We start from the raw sequence: 22,390 nt of genomic DNA, 5'->3' as shown, positions 1-22,390 counted from the left end.
AGCTGCAGTTACAGAACATAACAAGTGGCAGTGCTGAGGCCTGAACCCCTCTTCTTCAGCAAAACCAATGCATGTTTTCCACTTTAACAGGAGAGGAAAATGAGGAGCAGAGATTGCCCCATGGAAATCTCCCTTCCTGGCATCTCCTTGGCCCCTGCTCTGCTCTGTGGAAGAGCTGCAGGTACCTCCTCAAGTAGAAAAAGCAGGGAGGGACTTCCTGGGCTGGGACAGTGGCAGAGGAATGGAGACAGCTCTCTGGCTTCTGTGCCCAGCCCCACGTGGCCCCTCTAGGGAAGCAGGCAGGAGACTGCTCCCAGGCCCTAGGGAGCTGGCTGTAAGGTTTGAATAACTGCCTGTTCAGGGGCCCCTGAGGCTCCCCAAGACTGTTCACCTGCTGCTCTGTGCACTGACAGCACCAAGCCCGGCTGCTGAGGTTGCATCACCAGCTGCTAAAACAGTCCTGGCAGCCAAAAGGCAGTAGAAGGAATCTGAGAAACAGGGACCCAGGGAGTCTCCCCCATCTCCCTGTTGCCTTTTCGGAGCATGGTACTTCTGTCCAGAGGGAACACCCTTCGCATTTTTCTCTCTTGACTCTGCTGATCTGCTCCCACCCTCAAATACCTGCGCCCTTCCTTCCCCGCACATAGAAACAGTCCCATGGCCCTCCCTGCCCTGGCTGGCTGACTCTAATAAGGCAGTAGTCAGGGAGTTTCTGGGCTGGGACCCCCTCTGGGGTGCAGGCTGGGGTGCCCTGCTGGTATGTGCCCCAACAGGTTTTTCTCTATCAGCCTGAAATCAGCCTGGAGCCTGTCTGACCTGCCCCCCAGGGAGCCAGAGCCAGAGGCAGAGGCAGAGCCAGGTCCGAAGCTGGACTTAGAGACTGGGCTCCTCTGGTCCCACCTGGCCCCACTGGGAAAGCAGCGCACAAAGCCTCCTGTGTCCGGGCTGAGCTACTCGAGGTCGAGCAGAGTTCTCACGCGTGGCCTGAGGCCCAGTTCCTGGGAGGAGAGATGCTCAGCAGGGAGGTGTTTGCTTGTGGGACCCAGTACAGCCTGGTCCTCTCCCACGTTTGGGAGGGGCCAGAGCCTGAGACAACACTGGGCTGGGCTGCTGGAGAGGTCATCTGACTGGCTGCTCCACCTGGCTGTACACGCCCCTCTGCTCTATCAGGCCACACAGGCGCTGGTGCCCACACAGGCACACCACCAGCCTGTGACGACACCGGCCTCACCCCCAGCGCCTCTGGGTAAGCACTGGACCTGGGCCCCAGGCTAGGGGGAAGGGGTTTGTGGATCCCTTGGGGGAGGGAGGAAAGAGTTTTCTTTCCAACATGAGTACCTGCTCCCTTGTCCAGGCACCTACTTACCCACAAGAACACAAACTCATGTCAGTTCAGAAACTGCACCTGCTGAACTGAGCAGACAGCAGGTAGGCAGCTTGGTGGGCTGGGGCTGAAGCAGGTGCCCTTAGAAGGTAGCTCCCACCCCACGTCCTTGCTCCTGCCAGCCTCACCTTCCCTCACTGCCACAGGAACACCCAGCCAGACCACGGGAGCAAGGGCACCTGGACCTCAGAAGGGTGTCCTCCACCTCAGGCCAAGGGCTGGGGGCTGGGGGACCAGCCCTGGAGTCAGGGATGGTTCCTTTGGTGCTAGTTCTGACAGCATCCCTGACCATTCCTTGTTTCCTGGAGGGTGAGAGGTGGGGAGGTGGAGAGGTGGGGGCTCCCCTCTTACCCCTCTGCTTGGGCTCCCAAACCCACTAAGCAGGTTAAGGTCCTCTTTTCTGCAACAAGGGAAATGGACAGGCAATGGGAGTCTAGGCTTCAGGTCTCCGGGGTCACAGAGAGGCCCAGGAGGCCTGGAAGGCCCCTCAGTTGGCCCCTGTTTCTCAGGGCAGACAGGTGCATCATGTCTGTGACCAGTGAGAAGACGGGGCTATCTCTGACCCAGGAGATCCTCAGCCACTTGGGCCTTGCCAACAAGGTAGGGGCTGCCAGGATTGTAGGAATCATTTTTACTCTCTCAACTCAGGGTGTGAAGGGGCTGGGAACAGGAAAAGGAAGAGCAGGCCCTGAGGCCATGCTAAGGGCCCAGCTGGGGCACTGGGGAAGCCATGGGCAGACCTGTGATGCCTCCTTGCTCTTATAGACTGCGGCTTGGGGGACCCTGGGCACCCTCAGGACCTTCTTGAGCTTCAGTGTGGACAAGGACGTGCAGAGGCTGCTGAGGGCCATCACAGGCCAAGGTGAGCCCCTTTCCCTCTGCACTTGGGGGTCTACCTTTTGGAAGCCAGTCTGTAGAGCAGGAAAGAGCCAGGAGGAAGGAACTGACTATCTCAACAAATGCCTGTGGAATGCTTTAATTCCTGTACATCCAGTACCACGGCAGGTGTGTCATAGTCATTCTCACAACACCCTGTGAACTAAGTCTTATTATTTCCATTGTACAGATGAGGAAACTGGAGCTCAGGGAGGTGGAGAGGCTTGCTCAAGGCCACACAGCTTATAATGGCAGAGCTTGACTTCTAATCCCAGTCTGCCGATCCCCAAAGCTGTTCTTTTCCCCCCGCCACACAGGCCGCCTTTGCCTAGTTTAGGATTTGCATACCATTTTGGCATCTTATTTGCATCTTCTGAGACCAAATGGAAGAGGGTGTGATAGAACTCCTGCTCCCGTCCTTTCAGTCTTGCTGGGATCTTGTTCTCGCCTCCTCTGGAGGCTTGCAGTCTGAGGAGCAAGGGGATTGCTATCCTGTGAAGACCCTGATTGGGGTCTGCCCAGCATACAGCCCAGCCCTTACCTTGATTCAGGTGTGGACCGCACCGCCATTGTGGACGTGCTGACCAATCGGAGCAGAGAGCAGAGGCAGCTCATCTCTCGAGCTTTCCAGGAGCGCACCCAACAGGTGAGACCCCTAGGACTCCCCAGGAGCAGTGACTGGGGTGGGAAGTCCCTGGAAGTCTTGGGGTACAGCAATAGCAGGCCAGCCCCTGCCCCCTGGTTCAATGGGGGTGGTGCTTCAGGCCTGAGATAAAAACCAGTCAAAAATTCCCAAACCTGCCCACACATCCGGGGCCACCCCTCATGCTGCTCCTCTGCCGTGGGGACTGCTTGTAGGACCTGCTGAAGTCCCTGCAGGCGGCGCTCTCCGGCAGCCTCGAGAGAATCGTGGTGGCTCTGCTGCGGCCGGCGGCCCACTTTGATGCTCAGGAACTGAGGACCGCCTTGAAGGTACCAGGACAGGAGGCTGGATGGGTTGTCTGGGAAGTGAGGTCACCACTGAGGGACGGAGAAGGCTGAGTGACTTGCCTTTGCCCACTCCAGAGGAAGAGACTTGGCAGAGGCCCCCTGCGGACACCCCGTGTTGACTCTTAGAAGGACATGTGGCCAGTGTCTGCTCTCCGCCATCCTCATGACATGGCCCAGTCTCAGAGTGGCCTCCCAATTTCTTGTAGGACTCAGGTTCTGCTGAGGATGTGGTTGTGGAAATTCTTGCTACCCGCACCCCAGCCCAGCTGCAGGAGTGCCTGGCAGTCTACAGACATGGTAAGGACATGAGGGAGGAGTTCCGGGGGCTGGAAACGGTCAAAGGGACAGGCCTCTCCTCTCCTGCACTCTGTCCAGGCGTGCCCTCTGGGGGCCTGTCTGCCCAAGTTCTGTCACCTGGGGCTCTCCTCCCTTCTCCCCCCACCCAGTGCTCAGTCTCCCCAGGGAGACAGCCAGATCTGATCATTAAAGAAAGAAGCAATGATTAACCATCTTAGTCTGGGGCACCAGGGAAGATTCCAAGGTAATGACAACGTCGGGCACTATGACAGTCCCAAGGGTACCCGTGTCATCTTCTCAGCCTCGTGCTCATTCAGCCGTCACACCACATCCCGGGCTGAATTGAACCTGGCTGCAGCCAGGGGGAAAGGTGGGGACCTGCTCTCAGTCATGGGTGTCACCTCTCAGGCTCCTGGCTGCTGGCCTTGCATGGCGGCCACATGCCTCGCCCACTGATTGGGAACTCCCTTTGTTTCATCCTCATCGAAGTCCCAACCCCCTCTTTTTCTTTCCCCAATTTTCTTTGGGTGTCTCATTTTGGCCTTAATCCTTCTCCTACCTCTCTCCCTTGTCGCTTCTGTTTTCATCTTTTCTCTTTCCTGCTCTTTTCCTTTCACAACATCCTACCTCTCGTGTCACTTTTTCTTACCTCCAGGGCGGGGCCAGGCCCTCGCCATCGTGCCTTATCACATGGGTGTCCCTCTCTCCTCTTCACTGCCTGGCCACCACTGGAATACAGATGCCTCCTGCCCACATCAGGTTGGCACCTGGAGATGAGACCATGCCAGAGTGTATGACCCCACCGTGCATGGGGCACTCACAGCTTAGGGATACTTTCAGGGTGACCACAATGTTGCTTCTGCCTTCCATCCTGGAGACCAGCAGCCACTGAGCTACTGCAAGCAGGGCATGTCAGGGTTGGCAGGGCATAGTGGGCCATCCGACAGGTCCTGGAGGCATCTGCCTTGGGAAAAATCAGGAGGATTCAGAGAGCTCCTGATCCCACCCCAGATTTCCAGGTGGAGGCCGAGGAGGACATCAAATCTGAGACCAGTGGCACCTTGCAGGACCTGCTCCTGGCCCTGGCCAAGGTGAGGAGGACTGACTTGCAGAGGAAGGCAGTTACACATACCATCTGGGAAGGGTGTGGGACAGAGTGGGGAGTATAGTTTGAATGTAATGGACAAGAGAGGGCTTTGTGGGGGGACCAGGTTTGAATTGTTGGCCTGAAGATAAAAAGCTGCCCGCCCCTCAAAGAGTCCTCCTAAGAGAGTTTTTCCTGCTAGGGGGGCCGTGACAGCTACTCTGAAATCATTGACTATAACCTCGCAGAACAGGATGTCCAGGTGAGCAGGGGTTGAGCAGTCTGCTAATTCATGCATGTAAGACATCTCCTCTACCACATCTTAGAGACAACAACCCATGTACCCTTGTCTTACAAACCTGTCCTTGCCTTGAGGAAGGGGTCCTCAGTCCTCAGTGGTTTGACAAGGGCACGGGGTGTCATGTCTGAAGCCTTTTCATTCATCTAACCTCTGACTCCTGAACTCACAGGAACTGCGCCCGTCAACTCTCTTGGGCCTTTGGGCTGGGAACCCTCTTCAGACTCTCTCTTGGGGATTATTTAATTCCGTGAATGCCAGGATTCCCCAAATGGGGGAGTCAAGCTGTGAGGGCAGAACCCCTCTTGTAGTCCTGTTCCCTTCTTTTTTTTTCAAACATTTCCACCCTTATCCCATTTCCACCCTCATTGTGATGGATTCTGGGAACATTGTAACCATGGCTCCCCAGCCGCCAACCAGTGATCCTGATTTACTCCCCCTCCCAGGCATTGAAGCAGGCTGAAGGACCCAGCACAGAGGGGACATGGGTCCTTATCCTTACCCAGAGAAACCCTGAACACCTGGTCCGAGGTACACCCGAGCCCTGTGTCTCCCCCACTTACTCTAATGATGAGTTTTGGCTGAGGAAGGTGAGGAGGGCTCATCCTTCTCTGTGATAATGAGCACCCCCTATTTATCTTTCTAACTACCTCCTCCACACACCATAGTGTTTGATCAGTACCAGCGGTGCACGGGGCATGAGTTGGAGCACACTGTCCGAAACCGTTTCCATGGGGATGCCCAGATGGCTCTGCTCAGCCTAGGTAAGGGCCTGCTCGGGACACGTGGGTAGGGGGCCCCCTGGAACTAGAGCTATCTCTCTCCATCGTTCCCTCTTTGCTTCCAGCCTCAGTGATCAGGAACACAGCGCTGTACTTTGCTGATAAACTTCATCAAGCCCTCCAGGTGAGAGGGACACCCCCTGGCCCTTCTCCTTGGGGACAAAAACTGGCAGAGACAGTTCCTGGGCAGAGAGAGGAAGTATCATGCTGCTGCTAATGTAACAATCTCATTTAGCTTTATAACAGTATAGCAGCTCTGTTCTCAGGTTTGCAAGCTGGCTTGTCAAGAGTAGAGGAGTAACAATGTTCACATCGATGTTTCTCTCTCTCTCTCTTCCTCTCTCTCCCTCCCACTCTAACTGAACAAAAAAAATGAAAAAATGTCCTCAGGTGAGGATAAAAAAAAAAGTTTAAAAAGAAAAAAGAGTAGAGGAGTGAGTTAAGTAATTGACCCTAAAGGACACTCAAGCTAAAATTTTGTCCTGATTAATGTCTAGGTGGCCAAATATAGATATGAGTTTGCTCTGGAAGACAGTGCCTTGCCCATTTTCAGTTCTTGCCAAGATGGTGATGGTGATAACACCAGGAAGAACAGTGACAAGAACCAGCATTTCTTAGGTGCTCGTTGTGCACCAGGGCCTATGCTGAACACATTGCACACATTTCAGTTAATTCCGGTTTTATAGATGAAAATATGAAGCACAGAGAGGTTAAGTACCTTGCCCAAGGACACACAGCTACTAAGTCATGTAACCTCCATACAAAACACATAATGGTCTTGTAGGACATTAAACTGCCACATTTCAACTCCTAATCTATATCATAAGTGTTGGTCTATACAGTCCCACCTTGTTTTTTGTTGGTTTTTGTTTTTTTTGTTTTTTTTTCCTCACCAGAGGACATTTTTCCATTTTTTTTTTGTTCAGGTACAGTGGGAGGGAGAGAGAGGAACAGAGAGAGAGAGAAACATCGATGTGAAAGGGACACATCGAGTGGCTGCCACCTGCACAACCCACCAGGGCCGGGGACAAACTGCAACTGAGGTACATGCCCTTAGCGGGAACCGAACCCGGGTCTCTCAGGACCACAGGCCGACCGACGCTCTAACCGCTGAGCCAAACTGGCCAGGGCTTGGTTTTTGTTTTTTGTTTTTTGTTTCTGGTATGTGCCCCTATTGGGAACCGAACCCGGAACTCTCTGGTCCACAGGCCAACGACGCTCCAACCACTGAGCCAAACTGGCCAGGGCAGTCCCACCTTGTTTTATTGGGCTTGTAGATATTGAGATTTTTACAAACTTAAGGTAAGACCTTCCACCTACAAACAGATTATAACTCACTAAAGGCTTAGAAGATGGTTAGCATTTTTAAGTGATAAAGTATATTAAAATTAAGGTATATACATTGTTTTATTAGACATAATGCTATTGCACACTTAATAGACTACAACATAGTGTAAACATATTTTTACTATGAACTGGGATACCAAAAAATATGTGTGAGTCGCTTTATTGCAATATTTGCTTTATTATGGTAATGTGGAACCAAACCCACAATACCTCCAAGGTATGCCTGTACTCTGAACTGTATCATAAGTGCACCCAGGACCACCTTTCTCCACACTGGGCAGACTTTGTTCCATATTATCCATAAATTGGTGACTTTGGTTTGAGTAATTAACAAGCAGAATCCAGTCCATTTTGCTCATTGAAGCCAGGTATCCTGTTAATACAACTGTCCCCCCAAATCCATAAATAAAAAAATCCTCTAAAATTTGAAGAATTTAAAAATAGTTACCATTTTGACAAATGAAGTAGCTTTTTGTATACAGGTTGAGAAACCATCATGCCTTGTTGACAGCTATTCGAAAGAGTATTCAAAACAAAACAAAAAATAAAGGCAGTGCATATAAGTACTAGTTTTATCATCTAGAGATTCCATTTGGGCAGTAGATTATTATTCTTACCCAATAAAGCATTTACTACTATAATGAGTCAACATTAAGATTCATTTGAAGAGTTGTGGTTGTCTCATTTGCATCGTAAAAACTTGCATCCCAGTAGTAAATAATTGTTATATATGTATTTTGATTACAGGACCCACACTCTTGAATATAATGCCAGATTTATCTTAGAAGTAGATGTCAATGCCCTGCAGTTTGGCTCAGCAGTTGGAGCATTGGCCTGTGAACCAGAGAGTCCCGGGTTCAGTTCCCGCTGAGGGCACGTACCAAAAAAAAAAAAAGTAAGAAGTAGATGTCAAAAAATAATATAGGCCTATTTTTTTCTGAAAAAAATCTTAAAAGCAGAAACTCCTAAAAATAGTTTGCCAATCAGATGCCAAGTACATTCTCAAGTATTAAGACTAGGTTTATGTTTAATATATGTTTGGTATGGAGGGTACTTGTAAACCAGTGGGAATATTCAGTTATTGAGTGACCCTTACCCCAATTCTACCACTTGGGAGTAACAAGAGTTGGAAAAAGGAAAGAATGGATATTGGGGAGCAATCGGCCATCTTTATCACAATGCAAAGCTGATGATACACGAAGTTAAAATAAAGTAGCCATTAGGCCCACTGACGATTAGGTAATAGGTCCAAATGAAAAATAGCCTCTTCTTTTTACTTCATCACTTTCTTTTGTTTCTTCATGGGAGCATATGCTCTGTGGGGATGCCATGAGTGTGGGCTGCAGGCATTTCTGGGGAGGATCGTGTGAGTCCGGTGACTGAACCAACTCTGCAAGGAGGAGATTAGGGAACGGCCACAGCACGGTGCCCGGCTCACGGCACAAAGGACTTTCGCAACCAGAAGTTTGTGTTTAGCAATCTCTCGTGACAACACATTATTTATACTCAATTGTAATCCCTGACTTGATTATGTTTTGTACCTCAATTATTTCTAAACTGAACCCTCTAGTACTTTAACCAAAAAGCAGGAGGCCCGGTGCAGGTATAGGAGAAAGACAGTGAAGCTGAACCCCACGGGTCCAACCTGGAGAAACTGGTGTGTACAGATGGGCAGTGAGAAGGCCCTGGTGGGTCCGGATCAGAACCAGAAGTCACTCGACTCTGTTCCCTATCAGAGCTCCATCGACTCGGCTTGGGGTTAGGGTGGTGTATCCTCCTTGGACATTTACTCACTAACTTGGAAGTTAGAAACAGTTTTCCTGGCTCTCATGCTGGACGTCTTTAGAGGCAGCAAGTCTCTTCTATTCTTTGAGTACCTGCCTTGGGAGCTGCCCACGACACTCTGAGCTGGTGGCAGGACCAGGAAAGACATGTGGAAGGATAGAGTACTCCAGCTCCCCCCAGAGACCGATCTTTCCTGCTGCATCACCTTCCATGAGGGTGGACAAAGAGCCTTTCCCCCAGATAATGTATCCATCTCTTATCCCTTGACTCTCCCCTCTCCTCCACTTTGTAGAATAATTGACCATGCCAGCCAATCCCTATTCTGTGAGAATCTTACTGCTACCCCTCCCCATTCTGTTTCTTCCCCTACTAGGAAACCGAGCCCAATTACCAAGTCCTGATACGCATCCTTATCTCTAGAAGTGAGGCTGACCTTCTAAGCATTCGAGCAGAGTTCAAAAAGAAATTTGGGAAGTCTCTCTACTCTTCCCTCCAGGTGAGAGCCTTACCCATCACTCCTCCCACTGCCCTGGAGAATTCACGAGTCTTTAGTTAATTTAGTGTAATATTCCAGGCACCAGACATGCTCTGGATCAGCACGGGTAGGGGACAGAGTGCCCGGCCATGGCGGTAGTAGATCTTTCTCACACTTAATTCTCTTGCCTGTAGGATGCAGTGAAAGGTGACTGCCAGCTAGCCCTACTAACCCTATGCAGGGCTGAAGACCTTTGAGACCACACCACACCCCGTCCCCACCTGACATTCAAGGAGCTGAGATTCCAGTTTGTTTGAGCCTGTAGACCAGCTGGGACTCCAAATAGGATAACCCCTCACTGAGCATCACGTGTTCTGGTTTCTGGTTGAGGCTGGAACTCAGAGTTTTCTTTTAAATCCCTTAATTTCCTTCATCTCAAAGTGGTATCTACCTGGGTCTCCTAGCTCCGTCCTGGGTGTGGGTTAATGGGATCTCCTGGACAGTTTCTGCCCTGCTCATTCTTCCCATACCCTGGGTAGAACATCTCACTGATACTGGTAGTCTTTTAGCTCATTTCATTCTTGTTTGTGTTCCCTGATTGAAGTTTGGGTGGAGCAGGACAAGGGGCTGGGAGGAGGCATTGAAGTTGAAGGTGCCTTTGATGTGCATTTGGTTATTCAACAGGAATCCTGTTTTGGGCTTTAGAGCAGCAGTTATCAACAACTCTACTCCCCTAGTGGTGCCCCCCCACCCCACCCCACCCCATTATTCTCTCTTCCCCAGGAAATCTGAGGCAAAATAAGTGAGAAACAGAAATGGTCAGAGGTAGCAAAGGACCATCTGTATAAACTAGGAGGCAGCCTGGGAAGTCTTGGGTTATCAAGGAACACCGCCCCTAAATTCATCTATCCAAAGCGGGGACTTGGAAACCCACCTCCAAATTAGAGGACTATATCCCAAAGAAGACCTATCAAAAACGGAGAAACAAAAACAAACAACAAAAAGCAGGCTTTGGTTCCCCCTGCTGGCTCTATTAGATATGGCAGGCAACCCCCTCACACCTCCACCCTCCCTCCCCTTTTGCATTCCTCAATTGGGTCAAACACTTAACCACTTAGCACCACTGCTACAGGGTAAGGCAAACAACAGATTTCAGGAGATAAGTTTTATTTTCAAACCCCTAGGAAGGCATTACAAATAATGAAGATAGAAACCCAAATCAAAACCTGAAACAAAGGGAGGCGGCCTGCAGGAGAGCCAGAAGGGCAAGAAGTTGGGGGGATGCATTCTAGACAGGGACCTCCCCTTGGAGCCTGAGTCTGTATATTAGTGTGACATTCTGGGAAAGGGGAGCTGGGAATCAGAAATCCTCACCACACCAGTCCCGCTGTTGCCCTGGGCGATTGGGAAGAAGAGAAGGCTGCAGCACGTGAGAGCAAGGATGTCACTAAGTCTGTCCTTGACATTTACTTCCTGCTCTGATCCCTAAGAGTCCGTAAATAAGTTACCCTGCATATCTCAGGGGTTGACCTGGGAGAGCAAGCAAAATAGCCATGGCCTCTGAAGGAAGAGGCAGGGCAGCCTGGCACTGGGCAGAGCTACAGGAGGACACAGTCGGACTCTTGCTTTGGCCTCCGCCGCCGCTCTCCGCCAGGGCGTCCAGATGGGGCTCCTCTCCCCTGTATGGGATTGAACAAGGGGTCATCCATTGCCTTGGAAGAGCACAAAGACAGAGATTCTAGATGGAAGTGGGGTCAGGATTGGGAGGGGCCGTGGGAGAGAAAGAGAGGAAGGAATCCAAGGGAGCAGGCCAGGCAAGAGAAGGCCCCCAAGGAGACAGTTGCAGGGATAACAATAACCACTGTCTGGACCAAGAGGAGGTGGGGAGGTGGGAACTTGGAGGACCAGCGAGCGCCCAGGGCAGGGTGCAGCGGGCTCACCTGTGGTGACAGGGCCCTTGCTGGCACAGGCTGGACCCCTTGTTGCTGCTGGTACTCTTCTTGCTGAAGTTGCTGGGCCAGCTCCAAGTCGCTAAGACCCAAGGTGCCTTGTGGCTGCTGCTGCTGCAGGGACAAGGCGATCAGGTAGTCCTAGAGAGAGGGGAAAGAACCAGAGTGGTGAGGTGGGCTGTGGCCTGGGAGATCGTCAGGTTGGGGTTAGGTTTCCAAATCCGTTTTTCTCATCCTTCAATTTTTCTAGTTCCTTCTCCTCCAGAGCAGATCACACAACCAAGTAATTTTCTGTGGTGCCAGAGAATACACACCCGTGGAGATGGCCCCAAGGCAACAGAGGAAAGGGGACAGGTGTCATGTGTTATAATCTCTAGATGATACGGTGCATGCAGCTGCGGATGGCAGAGGTCTCTGAAGCAAACATGCTCTCTGCACCCTTCCCCGAAGTCCCACACACCTGGTCCAGCTGCCGCTGCTTTTCTGGGGAGCTACTCCCACCTTCTGCTCCAGGCCCCTTGCCCAGGGAATGACTTAGGTGAAAGTCAGAGTCACAAAAGCAGCTGTCTCCATCCACATTGTGCAGGCTTTCCCACACCACTTGCTCCTCCTGTAGAAAGCCCTGGTCGGTGACCAGTAAGTACAAGTGACTCTGCAAGGAAGAGGACAAAGCCAGTTAGTGGGACAGGTGCTACAGAGGCTATTTGCCTGTGCACGACCATTCAAACCAACTGAAACATGTCAGTGTGTGGATCTTTTATGAGTGTGTGTGGCCGAGGGGAGAGGGAAGAGACATTTGAGTGGATGGTCAGCCAGGTGAAAGTATGGCAGTCACCATGGTCAAGAATGTGTCCTCAGAGCTGGGGTCCCACACAAGAGCTGGCTTCCTACCCTACTTCCCATTGTTCTCTAGGCTCGTTTGATGGCTGTGAGGGGAAATCCTTGGAGAACCAAAGATCTCTCCTTCTTCTACTCAATTCCTAGAGAGCTTAGACAACTTCTAACTTGGGAAGACTATACTATTATTCAAAAATGTCCTTCCTGGGAGAGGATTCTATTTTCCTGTCCCATTGACAGCAGATTTATTCCTATGGCTTGCTCCGGCCAGTGAGATGTTAGCAGAAGGGACACGGGTCACTTCCCAGCAGAAGCCCCAGCAGCCCATGTGTGGGTGTCCTGCCTACATTCCAGGTAAAGTCTGTTTCATCATCCTGAGACCCAGAGTGAAAATGATGTGGGACAGAACCACAGCCAGCCTGCAATGGACGTGCAGCATGAGTGAGAAATAAACCTTTGTTGTGGTAAATCGCAGGGATTTTAGGGGTCATTTGTTACCAGAGCTTAATCTACCCTGTCCTGACTGAAACACTGACCCGGAAGAAAAAGGCATGAGGAAATAAACAGCACTGCAACCCTCCCCCACCTCCAATGCCTCATCACCTTGTGCTTAGTCATGGTGCTAAAGTGGTTGTTTCGGAAGAAGACGCTCAATTCGCCCTCCTTGGCAGCGGTGGTCAGCTCGCACAGTCCGTGGTAGGTCAGCTGCGCTGCGGTGGTCTCCAGGAACTGCTCAGCAATAAGGCCTGCCAAAGGGCACAGGAAGCGGGGTGGGGCCTTGGCTTAAACCCAAAGTCCACAGAAGGAGGACCATCCAGAGTCCCTGTCAAAAGGCCTGAGGGTGGTCCCACCTTCTGAAATCTCTTCCCTGATGCCCGGCTGCATTCACTCATTCAACAGAGTTGCTCAGCAGCCACCTGTGCCAGGCACTGCACTAGGGGACACATCAGTGAACTACCAGTTCCCCAAACTCCCTCTCATGGTATTTACATTCTAGTGGGATATGGTGGGGGGAGAGAGACAATAAACAATAAGTGAAAGTAGCCATCATTCCTTCCACATAAGGTCCACAGAAGAGAAGGGTGGGATCACACCTTCGGTCACGAGGTTGGTGTCGCTGGAGTGCTTGCAGGTGATGATCTTCTCTACCAGCTGATTGTAACTCAGTTTCCCAACTGCACTCACAGCCTCAGGACTCTGCACGGGCAGTGGGGTGCGGTGGGGTGGTACAAAAAAAAAAAAAATTGAGATCTTTTTAGGAAGGAAATGAACCAAGCCCACAAGGACTGCAACACAATGACCAAAGGTTTCTGAAACTTTTGCCGTCTAAAGAACTGCATATGATTAGCTTGTATTTGAGTGTTACCCCCAAAAAGTTTTTCTGGTTTTTTTTTATCCTTAGCCGAGGACATTTTTCCATTTTTTTGTTCAGATAGAGTGGGAGGGAACGAGAGGAAGAGAGAGAGAGAGAAACATCGAGGTGAAAGGGACACATCGAGTGGCTGCCACCTGCACGACAAACCAGGGCCAGGGACAAACTGCAACCGAGGTATGTGCCCCTAGCAGGAACCAAACCCGGATCTCTCTGGACCGCAGGCCAACGCTCTAACCGCTGAGCAAAACCAGCCAGGGCCCCAAAAAAAGTTTAAAAAAGGAATTCTCCACTGGGTCCTGCCTTTAAACCCGATTCCCCTTCCAAGCCAATATAATCTTAACCCGACTTCCCTAACCCTCACCCCACAAAATGATGCTTCTCTGTCAGCTTGAGCTGAATACAAGTCTCATTTGGGCCCTCTCATCCTCACCTGTGGATCAACAAGCCAGCCATGGTACAGAGGTATCCCTAGTAGGTCAAAGATACTGCACTCGGGTGTATACTCAAAATCTGAGATGCCTGTGAATCGCACATTGACATCCAGACCTGTGGCCAGTTTGGGCAGTACACTCATTGCATCATCCACATTCTGCAGATAGAAAATAAAATGATGGATGTATTAAATCAACACACTGTATATCTTTATTGATTTTTTTTAGAGAGAAAGAGAGAGGAAGGGAGAGGGAGAGAGAGAAACATTGATATGAGAGCAAAACATCAATTGGCTGCCTTCTGCTTGCCCTCTACTGGGGATGAAATCTGCAACCAGGCATGTGCCCTGACTGGCAAGCAAACTGGTAAACCCTTCAGTTTATGGGACCAATGCCCAACCAACTGAGCCACACCTGCCAGGGCAACACATTATATATTTTAAACTTACATGGTGTTATATGTCAATTATACCTCAGTGAAGCTGGTGGGGAGGTGGAGATGATAGTCTAGTCCCCCCATTCTACTCTTACCCACAAAAGTAAAAAATTAATCTTGTTGCTTTTTTTTCTCTGGTTCTCTTACAAGCCATTCCATTCCTCCCTTGCCTCAACCCTTCTTTATCTTAAATAAATGAACATACTTTCTAGGACAGAGATTTGTCCTCTTCTTCCTGTAGAAATATATCATAGTTCAAGGAACCCTCTTGAGAAGCAGCAGAAAGGCTTCTCCTAATAGCCTGGGTGTCCCCTTACAAGCCTGCAAACCCCTTTGTCCGCAGACCGTTTGCTCACCTGCTGAAAATTAAGCTGAAGTCCCTCTGACTTCTCCTGGGGCTTGATGGACAGGAGGCAGTCCCCTACAAGACAGGATTCCTAATCAGTCTACCCCACCAATTGTCCCCAAAGCTGCTTCCTCTTTTCCTGGAGAATGAATAGGGGGAATGTCACAGAATCACAGATTTTCAGAGCTGGAAAGGGCCTTAGAATCTAATCCTGACCTTTCATTTCCCACGGGAAGAAATCAGCTCACAAAGGTGAAGGCCCGCCCAAGGTCATAAGTGAAAGCTAAGGGCAAAATTGGGGTTACAACTCAGGAATCCTGACACCTCGACTTTTGCGTTTCATGCCCCAGCCTTGCATAGATGCCCCAGAGACCTTCACCCTCCCTGACTCATCAGAGCCCCAAATGGGAAGTCCCTCAATATGCTGGATTCTGGATGAGTGGATAGTGCTTGTAATTCTGTGTAACTCCTGTTCAAGGCCCAGTCACTCACCAAGATGGGCCATGAGCTCATCTGATGTGATCACTTCCTTCTGAGGGGGCAGCTTCACCTGGAGGCAGAGGGATGGGGAAAGGGTCAGCCACGTGTGTGCTTTCCTTCACGGAGCACTGAGGGGAAACCCATGGAGACGGGGAGAGGGCAAGGGGAGTCCAGTGGTAGGGTGTGGTGGGAAAAGAAGGCTTACAGCGTGAGCAAGGGAGTGAATGCGACACATGCAAGGCATTGCCATTTGCTAAAGCGGAAGACGCAGGACGACAGAGGACTGTTTTTTTGTTGGTTTGTTTTTATCCTCACCAGAGGACATTTTTCCATTTTTTGTTCAGATAGAGTGGGGGGAGAGAGAGGTAGAAAGAGAGAAACATCGACGTGAAAGGGACACATCAAGTGGCTGCCACCCGCACGACCCAACCAGGGTCGGAGACAAACCGCAACTGAGGTACATGCCCTTAGCGGGAAACGAACCCGGGTCTCTCTGGACCGCAGGCCGATGCTCTAACCACTGAGCCAAACCGGCCAGGACAGAGGACTGTTTTTTAATGCTTGTTTTTATGAACATCTTATCTCATTTGTTCAAGCTGGAGAAATAGGGGGAATAATCTGGAAAGTTTTGACTGATTTGTGAAAATCGGGATGATCAAGGAGGTGGGTCAGGGAAGAGCCCTCTCCCCAGTATTTTCTGAGCCGCATCCAAACTCTCTCTTACCTTCCACTGAAGAAAGAGGATGTTCATGATGGCGAGCAGAGGGCAAGGGCCATTAGTGCTCTGGGTGATAATGGGTGTCCGTTCTCCCTTCCAGGGGATCCACTTTACACAGTAGAAATCGAGTTCGAGCTGTTGGGCCCTGGGGGACTGGGGAAGCTCCTGGGGCCTGGAGCACGCCCCTAATGTCTCTGCCTCAGGCCCTGTCCCATGGTCTGGCCCTGGCTGGTTTAAACTAGTGTCAGGTGAAGGGGACTCGAGATTATCCTGGTCCTGGACTGGCAGTGACCTTTGATCTGCTGGCTCCTGTTCTCCAGCTACCCCATCAGCATCTCTGGCCGCCTCATCAGCATTACTGGCTGCCCCAGTGGCATCTCTGGCCGCCTCATCAACATTTCTGGCTGCCCCAGTAGCATCTCTGGCCACCTCATCAGCATCATTGGCTGCCCCAGTAGCATCTCTGGCCACCCCATCAACATCTCCGACATCCTTGTCCTGGGGATGCTCATTTGGTACTGATGGGACCTCGTGGTTTTCAGGGCTGACTGCTTCTGCAGTCCTGGCCTTGCCAGAGACTGGACACTCAAGTTGATGGTGTTCCATGGCCAGAAGAGATCAACTGAGAGGCACCAAAAGACTTTACAGTCCTCCGGGAGTTGCCTAATCTAGGCTTGATGTGCAAAACAGAGACTAATCCAGTGAGAGGAAAATCATTGGCGCTAGAAAGCAAATGGGCTCAGAAAAATCTTAGAAGACGAATGTGCTGTGGAAGGCTGGACAGTGTCTGCAGTCCCTCCTGGCTATGGGAAGCAGTGTCTTTGTGAGCTTCGGTAAACAGAAGAGCAGCCCCAGGCTGAGGTCTTTCGCCTCTAACTTGCTGTGACTGCACAGGGCTCTCAGGTCTGGGAGGGGCGAGTCCAGTGGGATGATTGAAGACATTGGGTGGTGTCAGCTTCCCTGGAACAGATGAGGACAAGGACTGCAGAAAAGAAAGAGAAAAGGAGAATACAAGGAGAAAGACAGAAGGGAAAGAAATGTTAAAACTACATTAATGGTTATTAACACAGTGATCTTTAGCCGGCCCTGTAAATGGCATCACTTCGGTAGCCCCCACCCTAGCTAGGACTGAGGTAATTCCTCTGCCCTACACCAAACCCCACTCCTCGGCTGTTCGTGGATCATCCTGAGCACACACAGTCTGCTTGTATCCTTGGGACTACCTTCTCTCTGCCTCCTCCCAGGGGAAGACAGGTGAACAGTCACATAGTGCTTGGGGTGAAGAGTAGAGATGCAGAGTCAGTATCACGCCCCTAGAGACAAACACTGTTGAGAAAGAAGTCCTTCTCCTTCAAGGACTCGACTGAACTTTACACAATCTCAAACCACAACAAAAAGGTCTTGGGAGGGGCTTCCTATAGGCCAGAGAGGGAAATGCAAGCTTTAGGGACTTTAATCAGAGACTGTGCTGATAAGTAATTTCAGATTAGGAGCACAAAAAAACACTCCCCCGAACACATTTTTCCAGTAAGTTTCTCTGGACAGCTGGAGTTGAGATACCAACTTCTCAGTTCCTCTTTGCTCCCCAAGATGCCTTAACCCAGAGATACTCTCTTACCACTATTTATATGGAATATAAAAATGTTGATTATCAATTTACATTAAAAATACTCCCTCTAGCCCTGGCCAGTTTGGCTCAGCGGTTATAGCGTCGGCCTTTGGTCCAGAGAGACATGGGTTCGGTTCCCCCTAGAAGCACGTACCTCGGTTGCAGTTTGTCCCTGGCCCTGGTTGGTCATGCGGGTGGCAGCCACTCAATGTTACCCTTCCACGTCGATGTTTCTCTCTTTCTCTTCCTCTCTCTCCCTCCCACTCTATCTAAACAAAAAATGGAAGAAAGTCCTCGGGTGAGGATAAAAAAGAAATAACTCCCTCCAGCCCTGGCTGGTTTGGCTCAGCAGTTGGAGCGTTGGCCTGAGGACCAGAGTTTGGGTTCGGTTGCCGCTAGGGGCACGTACCCAAAAGAAAAACAAAGCAAAACAAAAACAAACTCCCTCTAGCCCAGCCGGTGTGGCTCAGTGGATTGAGCATCATCCCATGAACTGAGAGGTCCTGGTTCGATTCCCAGTCAGGGGATAAATCTGGGGTTGTGAGCTGGATCCCCAGTGGGGGGGGGGGGTGAGAGACAGCTGATCGATGTTTCTAGCTCTCTCTCCCTTCCTCTCTCTCTGAAAATTCAATAAAAAAATATGTGTGTGTTACCCTGGCCGGTTTGGCTCAGCGGTTAGAGTGTCGGCCTGCGGTCCGGAGAGACCTGGGTTCGGTTCCCGATAAGGGCACATACTTTGGTTGCAGTTTGTCCCCGGCCCTGGTTGATCACGCGGGTGGCAGCCACTTGATGTGTCCCTTTCACGTCGATGTTTCTCTCTCTCTCTCTCTCTCCCTCCCACTCTATCTGTACAAAAGATGGAAAAATGTCCTTGGGTGAGGATAAAAAATATATATATATATATATATATGTGTGTGTGTGTATGTGTGTTTTTTAAAATACTCCCTCTATATTCATTTATGTGTGGGTATGCTTTGTTCCCGTCTAGGTCATTTTAGATGTGAACACTGGACCTGTTTAACCTGCTCTCTATCAGCACTAAGCATCAAGTTCAGCAGGGATAGGCATTTAATTAATGCTGTGAATACTAAACAATAAAAAGCCACAAACCCTGCCCTCTAGAAAACATGCTCCCCTCACCCCTGACTCAGGATAAGAAAAGGTGAGAAATTAAACATGCCCTGGCTGGGTAGCTTGGTTGGCTAGAGCGTCATCCCAGTGCACCAAGATTATGGGTTCAATCCTCTGTCAGGGCACATACAAGAATCAACTAATGATTTCAAAAATAAGTGGAACCACAAATCGACTTCTCTCTCTCTCTCTCCCTTCTTCTTGCTCCCTAACTTTTAAAATCAATCCATAAATTTTTTAAAAATTAAACTTTCAGAAATTTTGTCTTTTCTCCAGCTTCTTCCTAACTTGAGACTATGCTTCCTTCTTGTAATCCTGCAGAAATTTAGGGTAAGGGTAAGGGTAAGGCCTGAGAGATGAAGGTGAGGAACATAAAAGTTAACAAAATAAGCCTAGTCACCCAAATTGATCATCTTCCTGATTCAAACATAATTCATGCTAGCTGTATCTCATTTGTATGGTTTTTTTTTCTAATCCTCACCTGAGGATATTTTTCTATTTATCTTCAAAACGAGTGGGAGGGGGAGAGAGAGAGAAACATGGAGATGTGAGAGAGAGAGACATCGATTGGCTGCTGCCTGCACAACCGCGACCAGGGCCCGGGGCCGAACCGCAACCGAGGTACATGCCCTTGGCTGGAATCGAACCGACACTCTACCGCTGAGCCAAACTGGCCAGGGCTCATTTGTATGCTGTTAATTTGGAATCAGAGTAGCAAAAATTGCCTATAGGCATGCCACTTTGTTTTTCTCTCTCTCCTTTCCTCCCTTCCCAAATGACACTTAGGATGAGCCTGGGAAGCAGGAACCAGAGACTGGGAAAGTTAAAAAGCTTGGAGAAAAGCTTTCTTATCTTTTCTGTCCAAAGCTAGAAATGATCAATAATTAAGTGGGGGTGGGGAAGCTAGTTGGCTAGGAGGATGAGCCAAACGAAACCAGGTGCTGGACACTGGAGGGAGCCAGGGTCTCAGAAAAAGTGGGCAAAGCTAAGTGGGCTGAGTCTTAAGAGACGGGGGCAGGAAATGGAATGAAGGGTTTCTACTCTACAAGGTGCACACCTGGTGGGGTGAGCATGGAGTATGTCAGAGCAGGAGAGGATGAGGGGAGGGTACTCAGACAAATCGGGATTCCATTCTTTTCTCCATTCAAATTCTATATACACTCTCCAGCAGGAATTACCTCTGACTGTGGGTGAGGGAGTTAAAATAGTCCTGGCCCCTCCTTAGTAGTGGTAGGTAGTAAGTAGCCAAAAGTTGAAAGAATCTCATAAAATGGGTAAAGAGCTTCAATAAGACACCCACCCACTCCCATCCCAGGAACTTTCTTCTCCCTGCATGTCCCTTACTGTGCACTCCAACATCCTTCTCAGTCTGACCCAAATCTTCAAGCAACTAATGGTTTAAAATTTCCCCTCAGAATAAGTCAGCCACCACCACAGTACTTGCTCGCAATGGAGAGGGTTTCATTAAAAGAAAAAAAATTAAGGAACCAAGGAGCATCCCTTTATATACTCCCCCTGCCTTACTCCCCTCACAATCCAAACCTGTAAAGACTAAAGGTGGAAGGACAGTCAGTGTCACCTCCCCAGAGCTGGGGAGGAAAAAGAGAACTGGGAGTAGAAGAGGAGGTGAAGGAACCGGATAAACAAAGTTTTTACCTTAAAGAAGGTTGTTCCAGGACTGAGAAGAGGGTTCAGCTCTTGCAATTCGATGGGGGCGCTGCCACAGTCCCAGCTGCCTTCCAGCTGTCAACGCCGGAGCTTACACAGGTTTATGAGCGAGTGGCCATCCTGGCTGGGTCCCGGCCACTTCCGGACTCACGCCCAGGATCTGGGGCGCGGAGGAGGGCGAGCGCAGGCAGGGGCGCAGGCAGGGGCGCAGCCCAGGTGCTCCCAGGGGGCTCAGAGCGCGTCTTCAGAATTCCCGAGTTGCTGAGTCTAGGGCGTGCGAACCAGGCCCTGACTCCAAGCTGGTTTTCAAAGGAAGTTTGAGGTTTTTCTTTTTTTCTTCTTTCCTTCTCTCTTTTCTTCCCATCGGGACAAAGAAAAATTAGTCAAGGACAGGCTCCCTAGAGGAGGAGGAGCCTACCTAGCACAGGAGAATTTCCATCGGGGCTTTCTGACCTAGTCAGCAGCTTGGTGATCAGCAGCGAGGGAGAGAGAACAAGGAGAGAAAAACAACAGACCCTTTCTCTTCCCTCCGCCTGGCGCTGGAAGGGACGGAGCGCTTGTGCCTCTCTGGTGAGAATAGGGAAGAGCAAGTGCCCTTGCTGAGTGGGGAGGAGTAGGGCTGGACAGCAGCAGCGTGTTGGGTTTGAGCTTTCTCCCTGAGTAAGGCAGTTCTTGCTCTGGATTCACAGAAGCAGGGCCAAAGAGCAAGATATTTGCATGTTCAGTCATTTAAAATTTAAAAATCCTGCTCCTTTCCAAGTCCTCACTCTATCACTTTTTTAAACTAGAAACGAAATTGATCGGGCTTTGCCCCTGGAAGTGCAGAATAAGGTGTGGAAGAAAGCCCAGGCTCTGGGAAGAAGAGTGCAGCAGGGAGAGAATCAGCTGAGCAAGCAGGAGATCCAATATCCCTGGGCGCCGATCCTTGTTCCCACCACAGGCCTCAATTTACACCAGTCACCTCCTCTCAGTTCCTAGCTTGGGGAGCAGGAAAAGCTGGTGTCAACCTGGGGAAAGCATATAAAGGGATGGGTTAATAAAGGAGGGAGCCCTGGCCAGTTTTGCTCAATGGCTAGAGCATCAGACTGAAGGGTCATGGGTTCAACTCCAGTCAGGGGCAGGTACCTGAGTTGCAGGGTCCATCCCTGGCCCCCTGATCAGGATCCTGGGAGAGGCAACCAATCAATGTGTCTCTCTCCCACTGATGTTTCTCTCTCTCTCTCTCCTTCCCTCCCTTCCAGTCTCTCTAAAAATCAATGGGAAAATATGCTCAGGTGAGGATTAACAAACAAATAAATACATAAAGGAGAGAACATTTAATGATGTTAATACATTTATTTGAAGCACTTTACTCTACGGTGGGGCTGGAAGGTGCCAGTTAAAGGAGGTTGGAACCCAACTCTACGTTCTGAAGGTCTCTCCAAACTCTTATAGGGTTGCCATAAGATGAAACTTTAAGCAACTCTGGAGGCTGAAAGGGCAGTTGAAACAACTAGGGAGGCAGGGAGCAAAGAATACAGACGTTCAGGAAAAGAACGAGGAGACATTTCCGAGGCTGTATTAAAAACAGGCCAGAGTTGTAAAGAAAGAACAGGAGTTGGCAAGAGATTGTAGGTATTAAGAAGAGGGTCCAAAGATTATTCTAATGTTTTTATAAGATGGACAATCACAAAGTTGGTGACAACAGGTCAGTTTGCTAAAGGAAGAGAATTAGAAAAAGGAAGGAAAAAGCTGTTTTGCGTTGAGTAATTTAAGATGTCAACCAGAGGAGGCTCGGTGTAATATACGGAAAGATGCTATACTTAGCCTGTCTCGAAAGGGAAAGTTCAGATGTCACGAAGATAGGTTACTGTGACACATATACATTGTGTATTAAATGAGTGCTCTCAGAAAATTCTCCTTCCCCCAATTCTTGGGGCTCTTTCGGAGCTTCGGGACTACATTTCCCAAGATGCCCTGCGCCACGCCCCACTTGGCGCTTCTGGAAAGGTGTCCGGTGAGACTCTGTGCGCAGAACTCCGCCTCCGCTGCTGGGGGCGGGGCGACGTCGTACTCCGGGAGCGTCGGATTACGCACTTCCTCCCCGGGTCGT

At 50.0% G+C, this 22,390-nt stretch overlaps 2 protein-coding genes across 8 annotated transcripts; one reads left to right on the top strand and one right to left on the bottom strand.

Annotated features, from left to right (window-relative positions):
• Nucleotides 1-1,152: 1,152 nt before the first annotated feature.
• Nucleotides 1,153-10,001, top strand: ANXA9 (annexin A9). Of its 6 annotated transcripts, none has more exons than XM_036272645.1 (14): nucleotides 1,153-1,246; nucleotides 1,355-1,428; nucleotides 1,903-1,984; nucleotides 2,150-2,246; nucleotides 2,812-2,906; nucleotides 3,119-3,232; nucleotides 3,457-3,547; nucleotides 4,559-4,638; nucleotides 4,834-4,893; nucleotides 5,376-5,460; nucleotides 5,598-5,693; nucleotides 5,777-5,835; nucleotides 9,217-9,339; nucleotides 9,513-10,001. In XM_036272645.1, the coding sequence occupies exons 3-14, from the start codon at nucleotides 1,910-1,912 to the stop codon at nucleotides 9,573-9,575; spliced, it is 1,038 nt and encodes a 345-aa protein (XP_036128538.1). In that variant the 5' UTR covers nucleotides 1,153-1,246; nucleotides 1,355-1,428; nucleotides 1,903-1,909; the 3' UTR covers nucleotides 9,576-10,001. The 6 variants fall into 6 exon arrangements, with proteins under 6 accessions (XP_036128538.1, XP_036128537.1, XP_036128535.1 ...); XM_036272644.1 differs by having other exon boundaries at nucleotides 1,899-1,984; XM_036272642.1 differs by having other exon boundaries at nucleotides 1,894-1,984; nucleotides 9,513-10,000.
• Nucleotides 10,002-10,455: 454 nt separating this feature from the next.
• MINDY1 (MINDY lysine 48 deubiquitinase 1) lies at nucleotides 10,456-20,849 on the bottom strand. Of its 2 annotated transcripts, none has more exons than XM_036272918.1 (10): nucleotides 20,287-20,849; nucleotides 15,897-16,872; nucleotides 15,185-15,242; nucleotides 14,703-14,767; nucleotides 13,910-14,068; nucleotides 13,199-13,301; nucleotides 12,708-12,850; nucleotides 11,728-11,919; nucleotides 11,259-11,408; nucleotides 10,456-10,997 (listed from the first exon to the last, which is right to left on the bottom strand). In XM_036272918.1, the coding sequence occupies exons 2-10, from the start codon at nucleotides 16,494-16,496 to the stop codon at nucleotides 10,917-10,919; spliced, it is 1,551 nt and encodes a 516-aa protein (XP_036128811.1). In that variant the 5' UTR covers nucleotides 16,497-16,872; nucleotides 20,287-20,849; the 3' UTR covers nucleotides 10,456-10,916. The 2 variants fall into 2 exon arrangements, with proteins under 2 accessions (XP_036128811.1, XP_036128812.1); XM_036272919.1 differs by lacking the exon at nucleotides 20,287-20,849 and adding an exon at nucleotides 17,114-17,513.
• Nucleotides 20,850-22,390: the final 1,541 nt, after the last annotated feature.

The sequence above is a fragment of the Molossus molossus genome, unplaced genomic scaffold, assembly GCF_014108415.1.
Source record: "Molossus molossus isolate mMolMol1 unplaced genomic scaffold, mMolMol1.p scaffold_m16_p_20, whole genome shotgun sequence".
Lineage (NCBI taxonomy): Eukaryota > Metazoa > Chordata > Mammalia > Chiroptera > Molossidae > Molossus > Molossus molossus.
The sequence above is the reverse complement of the archived record's forward strand: the minus strand, read 5'-3'. Positions and strand labels throughout refer to the sequence as shown.